The 18,294-nt window shown below is 42.1% G+C and overlaps 1 protein-coding gene across 1 annotated transcript in view; it reads right to left on the bottom strand.

Annotated features, from left to right (window-relative positions):
• Positions 1-18,294, bottom strand: part of LOC117507665 (contactin-4-like) — a 641,244-nt gene that overhangs the window by 159,955 nt on the left and 462,995 nt on the right. Inside the window, 1 exon segment of the mRNA XM_034167486.1 lies at positions 9,557-9,696. Within this exon segment, the coding sequence (XP_034023377.1) occupies positions 9,557-9,696 (140 nt within the window).

The following is an 18,294-nucleotide window of genomic DNA, read 5'->3' as shown; positions in this document are numbered from 1 at the left end:
CCAGAACACCAATAACCAGTAAAAATCTATTTAAGCATAAAAATTCAAAAAGAAAAAATAATATAGCACCTTCAACTGCACCACAGACTAAAACAGTTAAATGTGGTCTACTAAACATTAGGTCTCTCTCTTCTAAGTTCCTGTTAGTAAATGATATAATAATTGATCAACATATTGATTTATTCTGCCTTACAGAAACCTGGTTACAGCAGGATGAATATGTTAGTTTAAATGAGTTAACACCCCCGAGTCACACTAACTGCCAGAATGCTCGTAGCACGGGCCGAGGAGGAGGATTAGCAGCAATCTTCCATTCCAGCTTATTAATTAATCCAAAACCCAGACAGAGCTTTAATTAATTTTAAAGCTTGACTCTTAGTCTTGTCCATCCAAATTGGAAGTCCCAAAAGTTTTATTTGTTATTATCTATCGTCCACCTGGTCGTTACTGTGAGTTTCTCTGTGAATTTTCAGACCTTTTGTCTGACTTAGTGCTTAGCTCAGATAAGATAATTATAGTGGGCGATTTTAACATCCACACAGATGCTGAGAATGACAGTCTCAACACTGCATTTAATCTATTATTAGACTCAATTGGCTTTGCTCAAAATGTAAATGAGTCCACCCACCACTTTAATCATATCTTAGATCTTGTTCTGACTTATGGTATGGAAATTGAAGACTTAACAGTATTCCCTGAAAACTCCCTTCTGTCTGATCATTTCTTAATAACATTTACATTTACTCTGATGAACTTCCCAGCAGTGGGGAATAAGTTTCATTACACTAGAAGTCTTTCAGAAAGCGCTGTAACTAGGTTTAAGGATATGATTCCTTCTTTATGTTCTCTAATGCCATATACCAACACAGTGCAGAGTAGCTACCTAAACTCTGTAAGTGAGATAGAGTATCTTGTCAGCAGTTTTACATCCTCATTGAAGACAACTTTGGATGCTGTAGCTCCTCTGAAAAAGAGAGCTTTAAATCAGAAGTGCCTGACTCCGTGGTATAACTCACAAACTCGCAGTTTAAAGCAGATAACCCGTAAGTTGGAGAGGAAATGGCATCTCACTAATTTAGAAGATCTTCACTTAGCCTGGAAAAAGAGTCTGTTGCTCTATAAAAAAGCCCTCCGTAAATCTAGGACATCTTACTACTCATCACTAATTGAAGAAAATAAGAACAACCCCAGGTTTCTTTTCAGCACTGTAGCCAGGCTGACAAAGAGTCAGAGCTCTATTGAGCCAAGTATTCCTTTAACTTTAACTAGTAATGACTTCATGACTTTCTTTGCTAATAAAATTTTAACTATTAGAGAAAAAATTACTCATAACCATCCCAAAGACATATCGTTATCTTTGGCTGCTTTCAGTGATGCCGGTATTTGGTTAGACTCTTTCTCTCCGATTGTTCTGTCTGAGTTATTTTCATTAGTTACTTCCTCCAAACCATCAACATGTCTATTAGACCCCATTCCTACCAGGCTGCTCAAGGAAGCCCTACCATTAATTAATGCTTCGATCTTAAATATGATCAATCTATCTTTATTAGTTGGCTATGTACCACAGGCTTTTAAGGTGGCAGTAATTAAACCATTACTTAAAAAGCCATCACTTGACCCAGCTATCTTAGCTAATTATAGGCCAATCTCCAACCTTCCTTTGCTCTCAAAAATTCTTGAAAGGGTAGTTGTAAAACAGCTAACTGATCATCTGCAGAGGAATGGTCTATTTGAAGAGTTTCAGTCAGGTTTTAGAATTCATCATAGTACAGAAACAGCATTAGTGAATGTTACAAATGATCTTCTTATGGCCTCAGACAGTGGACTCATCTCTGTGCTTGTCCTGTTAGACCTCAGTGCTGCTTTTGATACTGTTGACAATAAAATTTTATTACAGAGATTAGAGCATGCCATAGGTATTAAAGGCACTGTGCTGCGGTGGTTTGAATCATATTTATCTAATAGATTACAATTTGTTCATGTAAATGGGGAATCTTCTTCACAGACTAAGGTTAATTATGGAGATCCACAAGGTTCTGTGCTAGGTCCCTATTTTATTCACTTTATAAATGTTTCCCTTAGGCATTATTATTAGACGGCATTGCTTAAATTTTCATTGTTACGCAGATGATACCCAGCTTTATCTATCCATGAAGCCAGAGGACACACACCAATTAGCTAAACTGCAGGATTGTCTTACAGACATAAAGACATGGATGACCTCTAATTTCCTGCTTTTAAACTCAGATAAAACTGAAGTTATTGTACTTGGCCCCACAAATCTTAGAACCATGGTGTCTAACCAGATCCTTACTCTGGATGGCATTACCCTGACCTCTAGTAATACTGTGAGAAATCTTGGAGTCATTTTTGATCAGGATATGTCATTCAATGCGCATATTAAACAAATAAGTAGGACTGCTTTTTTGCATTTGCGCAATATCTCTAAAATTAGAAAGGTCTTGTCTCAGAGTGATGCTGAAAAACTAATTCATGCATTTATTTCCTCTAGGCTGGACTATTGTAATTCATTATTATCAGGTTGTCCTAAAAGTTCCCTGAAAAGCCTTCAGTTAATTCAAAATGCTGCAGCTAGAGTACTAACGGGGACTAGAAGGAGAGAGCATATCTCACCCATATTGGCCTCTCTTCATTGGCTTCCTGTTAATTCTAGAATAGAATTTAAAATTCTTCTTCTTACTTATAAGGTTTTGAATAATCAGGTCCCATCTTATCTTAGGGACCTCGTAGTACCATATCACCCCAATAGAGCGCTTCGCTCTCAGACTGCAGGCTTACTTGTAGTTCCTAGGTTTTGTGAGAGTAGAATGGGAGGCAGAGCCTTCAGCTTTCAGGCTCCTCTCCTCTGGAACCAGCTCCCAATTCGGATCAGGGAGACAGACACCCTCTCTACTTTTAAGATTAGGCTTAAAACTTTCCTTTTTGCTAAAGCTTATAGTTAGGGCTGGATCAGGTGACCCTGAACCATCCCTTAGTTATGCTGCTATAGACTTAGACTGCTGGGGGGTTCCCATGATGCACTGAGTGTTTCTTTCTCTTTTTGCTCTGTATGCACCACTCTGCATTTAATCATTAGTGATTGATCTCTGCTCCCCTCCACAGCATGTCTTTTTCCTGGTTCTCTCCCTCAGCCCCAACCAGTCCCAGCAGAAGACTGCCCCTCCCTGAGCCTGGTTCTGCTGGAGGTTTCTTCCTGTTAAAAGGGAGTTTTTCCTTCCCACTGTCGCCAAGTGCTTGCCCACAGGGGGTCGTTTTGACAGTTGGGGTTTTTCTGTAATTATTGTATGGCCTTGCCTTGCAATATGAAGCGCCTTGGGGCAACTGTTTGTTGTGATTTGGCGCTATATAAATAAAATTGATTTGATTTGATATAAAGTCTCCCCCCTCCCCCACATCGGACAATCAGACAATCTGTCCCTGTTCCTCACCCCAGCATACAGGCCAGATCTGTTTGGATTTGGCCTGAAGATGCCATTCCACAGCCCCCGGGACTGCTTCCAAACTACCAACTGGGACATCTTCGCACAGGAGGACCTCACGGACTACACATCCACTGTACTGTTTTATATTAAAATGTGCATGGATAATGTCATGGTGGAGAAGAGGGTTAGACATTATCCAAATAAGAAACAGTGGATGAACATTGAGATCAAACAGCTGCTGAGAGACCGGGACTCTGCTTTCAGGTCTGGGAACATGGAATTGTACAGCTCAGCCAGATCCAACCTGAAAAGAGGCATAAAACGGGCAAAGGCAGCATATGCTAAGAAGATCGAGGAGCACTTCATGGAGGGCATTCGTGATGTGTCAACTTGAACACTTCCTCTTCTAATGCCACCACCAACACCAGCACAAGCCTAGCAGAGGAGCTAAATCGGTTCTTTGATATGTTTGAAGTTAGCGAGGAAGAGAGTGTCCCCATGCTGCCACCTGCTGACAATCTGGCCCTCACTGTGAGCACGGAAGTGGTCAGGAGGGTGCTCTGGGGTGTGAACCCATCAAAGGCTGCTGGTCCCGATGGTGTCCAGGGGAGAGTATTAAGGGGCTGTGCAGACCAGCTGGCAGAGGTTTTTACTATCATTTTTAACCTCTCGCTGGCTGTCTGCACAGTCCCGAGCTGCCTAAAATCTGCCAATATCGTGCCCATCCCCAAGAGACAGTCGGTCAGCAGTCTGAATGATTACAGACCTGTGGCTCTCACTTCAACTGTGATGAAGTGCTTTGAGAGGATGGTGCTGAGGCACATAAAATCCTTACTGCCTCCCAGCCTTGATCAGCACCAATTCGCATACAGAGCCAACAGGTCCACAGGTGATGCCATAAACACAGCCCTCCACACAGTGTGTCAACATCTTGAACAGTCTGGCAATTATGTGAGGATGATGTTTGTGGTCTTCAGTTCTGTTTTTAACACACTTGTTCCAAGCAGACTGATGTTCAAACTGCACAGTCTGGGCATTGGTGAGCACACCTGCAGATGGATCAGAGACTTTGTCACCAACCATCTGCAGTCAGTCAGGATGGGTCCCACTACTCCTCAGTGCTGACAATGAGCACTGGGGCCCCTCAGGGCTGTGTGCTCAGCCCCATGCTGTACACTTTGTACACCCATGACTGTGCACCAACCCACAGCAGCAACATCTTTGTCAAATTTGCGGATGACACTACTGTGGCTGGGCTGATTCACAACAATGATGAGACGGCCTACAGAGAGGAGGTCCTGAACCTCACTACTTGGTGTTCCCTGAATAACCTGGTACTTAACTCCTCAAAGACAAAGGAGTTGGTGCTAGATTCATTCAGGGAGACACCGTAGAGAGGGTCAAGATCCTGGGAACATACATTTCTCAGGACCTTACATGGGGCACCAACGCCAATGCCCTTGTAAAAAGGGCACAGCAGCGTCTGTACTTTTTAAGGTCACTGAGGAAGGTCAACCTGTCCCAGGAACTGCTGCTGTCCTTCTATAGGTGTTCTGTAGAGAGCGTTTTCACCAACAACATCTTGGTGTGGTACAGGAGCTGGTCTCAGGCTGACAAGAAGGCTCTGGAGAGAGTCAGGAAGTCAACACAGAACATCATAGGAGCGCAGCTGCCCTCTCTGTCAGACATCTATAACACCAGATGTCTGCGCAGGGCCAGAAGCATCATGCTTCAATGGTTCACACCCCGGGCACAGCCTGTTCTAACTGCTGCCCTCAGGAAGAGGTACCGGTCCATCAAGGCCCGCACATCCAGACTCAACAACATGTTCTACCCAAGTGCAATACGAGTATTGAATGCACATTAGCCTTCAGTCTGCACCATTTGTTGCATTTATTTTTATAAAGGTGAATGCAATGAATAGCGCAGACTTCTATTTATATACACCTACAACAACGAGATTACGTCCACACTCAAATTGCCACAGACAAGATACAGCAATTAATCCACAATTATTACTTGCTTACGTAATATTGGCACTATATATATATATATATATATATATATATATATATATATATATATATATATATATATATATATATATATAGTGAGGAAAATAAGTATTTGAACACCCTGCGATTTTGCAAGTTCTCCCACTTAGAAATCATGGAGGGGTCTGAAAGTTTCATCTTAGGTGCATGTCCACTGTGAGGGACATAATCAAAAAAAAAAAAAAAAATCCAGAAATCACAATGTATGATTTTTTTAATAATTTATTTTTATGTTACTCCTGCAAATAAGTATTTGAACACCTACCACCCAGCAAGAATTCTGGCTCACACAGACCTGTTAATTTTTCTTTAAGAAGCCCTCTTATTCTGCACTCTTTACCTGTATTAATTGCACCTGTCTGAACTTGTTACCTGTATAAAAGACACCTGTTCACACACTCAGTCAATCACTCTCCAACCTGTCCACCATAGCCAAGACCAAAGAGCTGTCTAAGGACACCAGGGACAAAACTGTAGACCTGCACATGGCTGGGATGGACTACAGGACAACAGGCAAGCAGCTTGGTAGAAGACAACAACTGTTATGATTATTTATTAGAAAGTGGAAGAAACACAAGATGACTGTCAATCTCCCTCGGTCTGGGATTCCATGCAAGATCTCACTTTGTGGGGTAAGGATGATTCTGAGAAAGCTCAGAACTACACAGGAGGATCTGGTCAATGACCTGAAGAGAGCTGGGACCACAGTCACAAAGATTACATTAGTAACACATGATGCTGTCATGGTTTAAAATCCTGCAGGGCAGCAAGGTCCCCCTGCTCAGGCCAGCACATGTCCAGGCCCATTTGAAGTTCACCAGTGACCATCTGGATGATCCAGAGGAGGCATGGGAGAAGGTCATGTGGTCAGATGAGACCAGAATAGAGCTTTCTGGAATCAACTCCACTTACCATGTTTAGAGGATGAGAACAACCCCAAGAAAACCATCCCAACCGTGAAGCATGGAGGTGGAAACATCATACTCTGGGGGTGCTCTTCTGCAAAGGGGACAGGACGACTGCAGCATACTGAAGGGAGGATGGATGGGGTCATGTATTTTGGTAAACAACCTCCTTCCCTTAGTAAGAGCATTGAAGATGGGTCATAGTTGGGTCTTCCAGCATGACAATGACCCCAAACACACAGCCAGGGCAACTAAGGAGGGGCTCCGTAAGAAGCATTTCAAGGTCCTGGAGTGGCCTGGCCAGTCTCCAGACCTGAACCCAATAGAAAATCTTTTGAGGGAGCTGAAACTCCAAACCTGAAAGATCTAGAGAATGATCTGTATGGAGGAGTGGACCAAAATCCCTGCTGCAGTGTGTGAAAACTTGGTCAAAAGCTACAGGAAATGTCTGAACTCTGTAACTGCAAACAAAGGCTACTGTACCAAATATTAACATTGATTTTCACAGGTGTTCAAATACTTATTTGCAGCAGTAACATACAAATAAATTATTAAAAATATCATACATTGTGATTTCCAGATTTTTTATTTTTTTTTTATTATGTTTCTCACAGTGGACATGCACCTAAGATGAAAATTTCAGATCCCTCCATGATTTCTAAGTGGGAGAACTTGTAAAATCGCAGAATGTTCAAATACTTATTTTTCTCACTGTATATACACTCAATAAAAATATAAACAAGAATTGTGTACAGATCCTTGCAACATGGGGCCGTACACTATCCTGCTGCAACATGAGGTGATGTTCTTGGATGTATGGCACAACAATGGGCCTCAGGATCTCGTCACGGTATCTCTGTGCATTCAAAATGCCATCAATAAAATGCACCTGTGTTCTTCGTCCATAACAGACGCCTGCCCATACCATAACCCCACCGCCACCATGGGCCACTCGATCCACAACATTGACATCAGAAAACCGCTCACCCACACGATGCCACACACGCTGTCTGCCATCTGCCCTGAACAGTGTGAACCGGGATTCATCCGTGAAGAGAACACCTCTCCAACATGCCAAACGCCAGCGAATGTGAGCATTTGCCCACTCAAGTTGGTTACGATGACGATGTACTGCCAAATTCTCTGAAACGCCTTTGGAGACGGCTTATGGTAGAGAAATGAACATTCAATACACGAGCAACAGCTCTGGTTGACATTCCTGCTGTCAGCATGCCAATTGCACGCTCCCTCAAATCTTGCGACATCTGTGGCATTGTGCTGTGTGATAAAACTGCACCTTTCAGAGTGGCCTTTTATTGTGGGCAGTCTAAGGCACACCTGTGCACTAATTATGGTGTCTAATCAGCATCTTGATATGGCACACCTGTGAGGTGGGATGGATTATCTCAGCAAAGGAGAAGTGCTCACTATCACAGATTTAGACTGGTTTGTGAACAATATTTGAGGGAAATGGTGATATTGTGTATGTGGAAAAAGTTTTAGATCTTTGAGTTCATCTCATACAAAATGGGAGCAAAACCAAAAGTGTTGCATTTATATTTTTGTTGAGTGTATATAGAGAATAACCATGTTGTGTCTGATGATTTGCAGACGTTCATGCTGGACGTTATGGTAGCAAATTGAGTTTTACAAAAAAAAGGGGTTTTAGTGGTGTCGCAGACCAAACGGTCTGCCTTTTGCATCTGTGCATGCATCATTTCGGACCACAGCAGCACGTCTGAAGTCTTTTCACCCAAAGCAATCAAATGGATTAATGGGATTATTAACCATCAGATGATAAAGGTAAAACTTCTTCTTCTGTGACGCTTTGAAATGTCCGACGCATAGTGAACACATCAGCTAGAGGCTCGTTTAGCTCATTAGCTCATCTTTTGTGATGAAATAATGCTGAATTTATGTGGAAATGACTGTTGTACAAAAGCTTCAGATATCTGTCGCTGAGATAGATGATGACTGGAGCACAGTTTGAAGCAGAAATGAGGTGATAATCCGTGAACTATGTCATCAGTGGGGACCAATTTTTAGGGGGACCGTTCAGTCTGTGATGCTGGTAAAACGGATATTTGCGACCGTAATCCAGCATGAACTTCCACAAATCATCAGACACAACAGGGTTATTCCCATTCGAATCCAATTCTATTGTTTGCACGGTTTATTTTTCTGTAAGTAATTCAGTTGGCGAATCGTTGTAAAAGGGTGTGGTCAAAGCTTAGGGCCACTTCACACATAACACGATTGAAGCCAACTAGCACACGAAGGAAGAATTGCATGCCATTCGTGAAAAATCGGAGCTGTCTCTAACACCTCGTACACCTGTCGCTACAATTATTCGTGCACACCAGCAGCGAGAAGACAGAGTGTGTCCTGTGAAAGCCCATTCAAGCCTCTCGTGGAAGGTGTCAGCCAAATTCCAGGTGACACACACGAACATCCAACACCGCTCGCTTGACACTTAGAAGATGTGTGGCCATTCACGCTGTTAGCACGAAAATTATTATTACCATGCCAGATCCATCTCAAGGTTCCCTCTTATGGGCTCAAATTGTTTCAGATCCTGTTTTGCCGCCATCAGAATATGTAAATTGTGGTCAGATGGTCCTCAGACTACACATGGACCGCCATTGGATAGATGTCCCGTTTCAACAGTGCCCGGAGGGTTTTGAAAATGTGCCTCACACTCCGAGCCACTGGCCGATTTTGACCAACTGTGTGGACTCTTGCAGATGACTGTCAAAACGTTTTGGAATTGAAACCCGACACTTTTTGAATGTGTGCCAATTTGTCATTCTGACGCCATTCTGTGTGATTCTGGCTATGTGTGTGTGTGTGTGTGTGTGTGTGTGTGTGTGTGTGCATGGGGGGGGGGGGGGGGGGGGGTATCAGCTTCAATTTAGAACGAAAACGTAAACTTTTGCATTAATTCGACATGGAACTGTGAATTATGCCACTGACGGCACTCTATGATGAAGCTCCACTGAGCAGCAGACTTTAACAATATGTGGTTACTCCAGGATCACAGAGAGAGACATCAGTCAGACCGTCTGTCAGAAACACAGCCCTGGAAGCGCAACTTTATCTTCATTTCTAAAAAAAAAAAAAAAAAGAAAAAGAAAAAAGCTGTGGCAGATCTCACCTCTGCAGACTCCAGGTTCTCTCCATTTTTCATCCATCTGTAGGAAGGCTTTGGCTTCCCTGTGGCTTTACATTCCCACACCAGTGAGTCATCGATCAGCTTCTGCACATCTTGAGGTTTCTCAATCAGATGAGGAGGAGCTAGAAAAATGAACACAACACAGTGATTTCTTAAACATGATTATGAAATGGGCAGCACGGTGACTTAGTGGTTAGCACTGTTGACTCACAGCAAAAAAGGTCACGGGATCGATTCCCACCTGTGGCATTTCTGTGTTTGTCGGCGTCCTCCCACATCCAAAGACATGCAGGTTAGGTGGATTGGAAACTTTAAATCTGCCCAGAGTGTACCCTGCCTCACGCCCTATGAATGTTGGAATAGGCTCCAGCATCCTGTCACCCCGTCATTGGAGTAAGCGGGTGTAGAAAATGAATCAATGGATCATGAATTGAGTGCATCACTGAACAAAGACATCAGAATATTTAGACTCAATAAATTACATGTCTGTTCAAACACAGAAAGTAGTCTGTATCTGAAGAGTCTGAATTAAACCTGAAAGTGCTTTGGCGCAAATTTAGCACAATTACCACTAATTTCCTCATTCCTACCAGGCTGCTCAAGGAAGCCCTACCATTAATTAATGCTTCGATCTTAAATATGATCAATCTATCTTTATTAGTTGGCTATGTACCACAGGCTTTTAAGGTGGCAGTAATTAAACCATTACTTAAAAAGCCATCACTTGACCCAGCTATCTTAGCTAATTATAGGCCAATCTCTAACCTTCCTTTAAATAGACCATTTAAACTCTTTAAATAGACCATTCCTCTGCAGATCATCTGCAGAGGAATGGTCTATTTAAAGAGTTTCAGTCAGGGTTTAGAATTCATCATAGTACAGAAACAACATTAGTGAAGGTTACAAATGATCTTCTTATGGCCTCAGACAGTGGACTCATCTCTGTGCTTGTTCTGTTAGACCTCAGTGCTGCTTTTGATACTGTTGACCATAAAATTTTATTACAGAGATTAGAACATGCCATAGGTATTAAAGGCACTGCGCTGCGGTGGTTTGAATCATATTTATCTAATAGATTACAATTTGTTCATGTAAATGGGGAATCTTCTTCACAGACTAAGGTTAATTATGGAGTTCCACAAGGTTCTGTGCTAGGACCAATTTTATTCACTTTATACATGCTTCCCTTAGGCAGTATTATTAGACAGCATTGCTTAAATTTTCATTGTTACGCAGATGATACTCAGCTTTATCTATCCATGAAGCCAGTGGACACACACCAATTAGCTAAACTGCAGGATTGTCTTACAGACATAAAGACATGGATGACCTCTAATGTCCTGCTTTTAAACTCAGATAAAACTGAAGTTATTGTACTTGGCCCCACAAATCTTAGAAACATGGTGTCTAACCAGATCCTTACTCTGGATGGCATTACCCTGACCTCTAGTAATACTGTGAGAAATCTTGGAGTCATTTTTGATCAGGATATGTCATTCAATGCGCATATTAAACAAATATGTAGGACTGCTTTTTTGCATTTGCGCAATATCTCTAAAATTAGAAAGGTCTTGTCTCAGAGTGATGCTGAAAAACTAATTCATGCATTTATTTCCTCTAGGCTGGACTATTGTAATTCATTATTATCAGGTTGTCCTAAAAGTTCCCTGAAAAGCCTGCAGCTAGAGTACTAATGGGGACTAGAAGGAGACAGCATATCTCACCCATATTGGCCTCTCTTCATTGGCTTCCTGTTAATTCTAGAATAGAATTTAAAATTCTTCTTCTTACTTATAAGGTTTTGAATAATCAGGTCCCATCTTATCTTAGGGAGCTCATAGTACCATATCACCCCAATAGAGCGCTTCGCTCTCAGACTGCAGGCTTACTTGTAGTTCCTAGGGTTTGTAAGAGTAGAACGGGAGGCAGAGCCTTCAGCTTTCAGGCTCCTCTCCTCTGGAACCAGCTCCCAATTCAGATCAGGGAGACAGACACCCTCTCTACTTTTAAGATTAGGCTTAAAACTTTCCTTTTTGCTAAAGCTTATAGTTAGGGTTGGATCAGGTGACCCTGAACCATCCTTTAGTTATGCTGCTATAGACTTAGACTGCTGGGGGGTTCCCATGATGCACTGAGTGTTTCTTTCTCTTTTTGCTCTGTATGCACCACTCTGCATTTAATCATTAGTGATTGATCTCTGCTGTCTTCCACAGCATGTCTTTTTCCTGGTTCTCTCCCCTCAGCCCCAACCAGTCCCAGCAGAAGACTGCCCCTCCCTGAGCCAGGTTCTGCTGGAGGTTTCTTCCTGTTAAAAGGGAGTTTTTCCTTCCCACTGTCGCCAAGTGCTTGCTCACAGGGGGTCGTTTTGACCGTTGGGGTTTTTCCGTAATTATTGTATGGCTTTGCCTTACAATATAAAGCGCCTTGGGGCAACTGTTTATCGTGATTTGGCGCTATATAAATAAAATTGATTTGATTTGATTTATTACTCAGATGAATATTAAATCTGCATTAGCGGCTTTATTTGGAAAAAACAAACAAACAAACCAACAAAAAACAAACAGATCATATCACAAACGACTATTAAGGGCTGCTAAACATCATAGTGTTCCTAGAACCATTAGTGGGCAGTAAATGTCCACATCTATAGATTGCAGGATGACATTTGAATGTTTAATGGCCATAAATTGGTGAGTTTACCATTTTCAAATTTGCTGTATTAAGGCACATCAGAGAAGAGATACCTAACTACCTAACTGCACTTTTTTCTCTCATATGATACATTTTCCTAACATTTCATCATTATCAGTTATTTCTAGCTGGTTTATATTTATTTGGTTATTTATCAATAATATATTAATTAAAAATATTTAAAAGCAATCTTTTTTAGATTTACAATGTCAAACGATGACACGCAATTTGTCTAAAACTTGTCTTTGGGCCATGTTGACCCGTGTTTTAAACATTTGACTGGTACTGTATCTCCAAGGACCTGTCGACATGACACCTTGTGTCTATTTGTTTTAATATGAGGTGACATTTATGTGAAATACACTGCAGTGTAAAAGTTCACACTTGAAAACAATAAAGCAAAGTGCCAAAGCAACAACACACCACTCTGGTAGGCAGCTCAGGAAAAGATGACATATTCAGCTGTGGAACGATGAAGCTTTTTGACATAAATCTTACAGCCAAATGCTTCATGATCTAAATAAAGCTTTATTTAGGAGCTTATTAGGAATGAATGACATCTCTTGGTCAAATAATATATAACGCACTATGATATTAGAGCAAAATTTCTGTGGGCATGTAATGTCAAGCAATTTTATTGTCATCACTGACAAAATAAACAGATACTAAATAAAAAATAAATAATTCCAACAACAAGTCTGCATGAAAAGTTGGACAGGATCATTAGGACAAGCAGATCTCCTCTTACATTCTCATGGTTTGGTGAATTTCAAAGTTAGTGTCAAGGCCTCGATAGGTAGCAACGTTCCTGAAGCACAGTGCAGCCACCTGCGGAAGAAAATCCTGTTTTTTTTTTTCTGACAAACAGTCCCATTTTCTCTGAATTAACAAGTTTCTGTTTTTTTTTTTCTGAATAAATGACTGTTATCTGGTTAATTCAGAAAAAAACCCGGCGTGTTTTTCTGAAGTAACCAGAAAAGTCAAAATCCTGCCTGAAATTTCTGACCTGTGGAGCAACTAAACACCAACACAATCCAACAGGAGCCAGTAGGAGGATGAAAACCTGGTGCTTCACACACATTAAACTCAAACACTCACTTGGAATTCAAAACCCTCCTTATATATTAAGGATTAAGATTATACTACTACTACTACTACTACTACTACTACCACTACTAGTACTACAACTACTAGTGCTGCTACTACTACTACTAATAGTAATTATTATAATTATTATTGAAAACTGTTTATTTCGAACATTTGATACAACAACAATTACAAGATAGATCAGTAAAGACAACAACAAAAAAGTTCCTACTGTGTACCCAACATGTCCGAAAACATTCCTCCAACATCCAAAGACATGCAGGTTAGGTGAATTGGAAACTTAAAATTGACCGTAGGACCATAGTGGTTTAGTGGTTAGCACTGTTACCTTACAGCAAGAAAGTCGTGGGATCACTTCCCACTTGCAGCTGGATTGGAAACTTTGAAAAAGTGTTTGTAGGCGTGTGTGCAGGTGTGAATGTGTTTGTCTACAACCCCTGGCAAAAATTATGGAATCACCGGCCTCGGAGGATGTTCATTCGGTTGTTTAATTTTGTAGAAAAAAGCAGATCACAGACATGACACAAAACTAAAGTCATTTCAAATGGCAACTTTCTGGCTTTAAGAAACACTATAAGAAATCAGGAAAAAAAAATTGTGGCAGTCAGTAATGGTTACTTATTTAGACCAAGCAGAGGGAAAAAAATATGGACTCACTCAATTCTGAGGAATAAATTATGGAATCACCCTGTAAATTTTCATCCCCAAAACTAACACCTGCATCAAATCAGATCTGCTCGTTAGTCTGCATCTAAAAAGGAGTGATCACACCTTGGAGAGCTGTTGCACCAAGTGGACTGACATGAATCATGGCTCCAACACGAGAGATGTCAATTGAAACAAAGGAGAGGATTATCAAACTCTTAAAAGAAGAAAAAATCATCACGCAATGTTGCAAAAGATGTTGGTTGTTCACAATCAGCTGTGTCTAAACTCTGGACCAAATACAAACAACATGGGAAGGTTGTAAAGGCAAACATACTGGTAGACCAAGGAAGACATCAAAGCGTCAAGACAGAAAACTTAAAGCAATATGTCTCAAAAATCGAAAATGCACAACAAAACAAATGCGGAACGAATGGTAGGAAACTGGAGTCAACGTCTGTGACCAAACTGTAAGAAACCACCTAAAGGAAACGGGATTTTCATACAGAAAAGCTAAACGAAAGCCATCATTAACACCTAAACAGAAAAAAACAAGGTTACAATGGGCTAAGGAAAAGCAATCGTGGACTGTGGATGACTGGATGAAAGTCATATTCAGTGATGAATCTCAAATCTGCATTGGGCAAGGTGATGATGCTGGAAATCAGAGAAAGTTGGAGCCAGATTGATGAAGAGTACTGTTTGTCACTCATTAAGTCCATGCCTCAGAGACTGCAAGCTGTTATAAAAGCCAGATGTGGTGAAACAAAATACTAGTGATGTGTTGGAGAGTTCTTTTGTTTTTCATGATTCCATAATTTTTTCCTCAGAATTGAGTGATTCCATATTTTTTTCCCTCTGCTTGGTCTAAAAAAGTAACCGTTACGCATGTCACCTCCGCATGTCTGTCTCAATGTGCCGAAAAAGTGCAGATGTCCACGTCTTCTGCAATTCCTGTGGAAGTCAGATGATGTCCCGGATCAACACAGCGTCCAGTGTGGAAATGAACGGCACATTTCACTGTTAAAGGAGTTTTTGCCATGGAAAGAGGAGCGGAGGAACTCCGAGCGTCGGCAACGCCGTGATGAAGCCTCACAGGACATGTCCTGGCATGTCCAGCTCATGCACAATTTCTTGGATAGTCACACGACTAAAAAGCCACCGAAAGCCGTCTGAAAGCCATCTCAAAGCCGTCCTATGAGACCAACACGGAGGTGCTTTTGTCCCGCGCCATTCGCGGCTCCGTGGCGCATCCCTCCACTTCTCTTTCCATGAAAAAAACTCCTGTAACAGTGGAATGTGCTGAAAAAGTCTTGATGTCCACGTCTTCTGCCATTTTTGTGGAAGTCAGACGACGTCCCAGATCAACAAAGCCTTCACGTTGGAAATGATCTGGTTGTTTCAGCGGGGTGTCAACCTGTCGATCGGCGCTCGGAGTGCGCCGCGCTCTCAGACGCTGTGGGCGGTCTTTAAAATGGCTGGAGCACTCCTTAATCTGTGTAATCTCCATAAAATCGTCCCTGAAAGCCATCTGAATTTTCCGAATGGTGTCCACCTGGAGGTCTCTTACAGTTTCTGGAAGAATTTGATGCAGCAAAGCTCCAAATCGTTCAGACATTTATTCGCAATAAAAATCCAACGAGAGCGGTGTACCACTGCTCACACAAAGCCTGCTCACAGGCGAATGACGCAACCGACAGGCGTGAAAAAACTCACGCACGCGCACGAAGGTTCAAGCTTGGCTGATGCAATCACACGTGATTCAAATCCATATGGTTTTTGCAAAAAATAAAAAGGTCGGACACTTTTGTAACAGACCTTGTATATATATATATATATATATATATATATATATATATATATACTCAACAAAAATATAAACGCACAGGTGTGCCTTAGACTGTCCACAATAAAAGGCCACTCTGAAAGGTGCAGTTTTGTTTTATTGGGGGGGGATACCAGTCAGTATCTGGTGTGACCACCATTTGCCTCATGCAGTGCAACACATCTCCTTCGCATAGAGTTGATCAGGTTGTCAATTGTGGCCTGTGGAATGTTGGTCCACTCCTCTTCAATGACTGTACGAAGTTGCTGGATACTGGCAGGAACTGGTACACGCTGTCGTATACGCCGGTCCAGAACATCCCAAACATGCTCAATGGGTGACATGTCCGGTGAGTATGCCGGCCATGCAAGAACTGGGACATTGTCAGCTTCCAAGAATTGTGTACAGATCCTTGCAACATGGGGCCGTGCATTATCCTGCTGCAACATGAGGTGATGTTCTTGGATGTATGGCACAACAATGGGCCTCAGGATCTCGTCACGGTATCTCTGTGCATTCAAAATGCCATCAATAAAATGCACCTGTGATCTTCGTCCATAACAGACGCCTGCCCATACCATAACCCCACTGCCACCATGGGCCACTCGATCCACAACATTGACATCAGAAAACCGCTCACCCACACGACGCCACACACGCTGTCTGCCATCTGCCCTGAACAGTGTGAACCGGGATTCATCCGTGAAGACAACACCTCTCCAACGTGCCAAACGCCAGTGAATGTGAGCATTTGCCCACTCAAGTCGGTTACAACGAGGAACTGGAGTCAGGTCGAGACCCCGATGAGGACTACGAGCATGCAGATGAGCTTCCCTGAGATGGTTTCTGACAGTTTGTGCAGAAATTCTTTGGTTATGCAAACCGATTGTTTCAGCAGCTGTCTGAGTGGCTGGTCTCAGACGATATTGGAGGTGAACATGCTGGATGTGGAGGTCCTGGGCTGGTGTGGTTACACGTGGTCTGCGGTTGTGAGGCTGGTTGGATGTACTGCCAAATTCTCTGAAACGCCTTTGGAGACGGCTTATGGTAGAGAAATGAACATTCAATACACGAGCAACAGCTCTGGTTGACATTCCTGCTGTCAGCATGCCAATTGCACGCTCCCTCAAATCTTGAGACATCTGTGGCATTGTGCTGTGTGATAAAACTGCACCTTTCAGAGTGGCCTTTTATTGTGGAGAGTCTAAGGCACACCTGTGCACTAATCATGGTGTCTAATCAGACACACCTGTGAGGTGGGATGGATTATCTCAGCAAAGGAGAAGTGCTCACTATCACAGATTTAGACTGGTTTGTGAACAATATTTGAGGGAAATGGTGATATTGTGTATGTGGAAAAAGTTTTAGATCTTTGAGTTCATCTCATACAAAATGGGAGCAAAACCAAAAGTGTTGCGTTTATATTTTTGTTGAGTGTATATAAGTCATATAAATATGAAAAGTTGTCACTGATATTCAAATGGAGTTCCACTTGAAAATCCATGACAACTTTTCATTCTGATGATGGTTTCCTCTTTTCACAAATATCTGAAAGTTAATTTAACTGAAAGGCAGTTTTAGTTGTTAATTTCATATTCTTTGTGGACTCACAGAGATCTGTACGTTAGTACCATCAGTCCACCCAAAACACACACACACACACACACACACACACACACACACACACACACACACACACACACACACACACACACACACACACACACACACACACACACACACACACACACACACACACACACACGTCTTCAACTGCTTATCCAAGATTGGGTCAGGGCGGGGGGGTGAAGTCTATCCCAGCAGTCATAGAGCATGAGCCAGGGTACACCCTGGACAGGATGCCAGTCTGTTGCAGATCAACATATAGACAAACACACACATTCACACCCGCACACACACCTACGGACAATCTAAATCAAATCAAATCAATTTTATTTATATAGCGCCAAATCACAAGGCGCCTTTATAAGGCGTCTTGGGGCAACTGTTTTTAAAGATTCCAATCCTCCTAACCTGCGTGTCTTTTGAATGTGGGAGGATGCCACAGCACCCAGAGAGAACCCACACAAACACAAGGAGAACATGCAGAAAGGCCACAGGTGGGGATCAATCCCATGACCTTCTCGCTGTGAGGCACCAGTGCTAACCACTAAGACACTGTGCTGCCCCAACCAAAATAACAGGAATAAATTATGGCATCAGTTTTGCAGAAGCATTGATTATTTCTGTTTCTTGCAGATAGTTCAAGCCTCATTAATGTTCAGAAATGGACACAGAAAGCTTTATGCCTGTCCACACATACAAAATGCTGTTTTAGAATTTAGAAGGTCCAGAGGTCAAACCAATGACATGGCGTGTGACATGAGGCCAGTAATGGACGACCACACTTTTCCATTCCACTCACCTCGCCTCTCAACGACTGACCTTTCAG

This window comes from Thalassophryne amazonica, chromosome 3, assembly GCF_902500255.1.
Source record: "Thalassophryne amazonica chromosome 3, fThaAma1.1, whole genome shotgun sequence".
Taxonomy (NCBI): Eukaryota; Metazoa; Chordata; class Actinopteri; order Batrachoidiformes; family Batrachoididae; genus Thalassophryne; species Thalassophryne amazonica.
The sequence above is the reverse complement of the archived record's forward strand: the minus strand, read 5'-3'. Positions and strand labels throughout refer to the sequence as shown.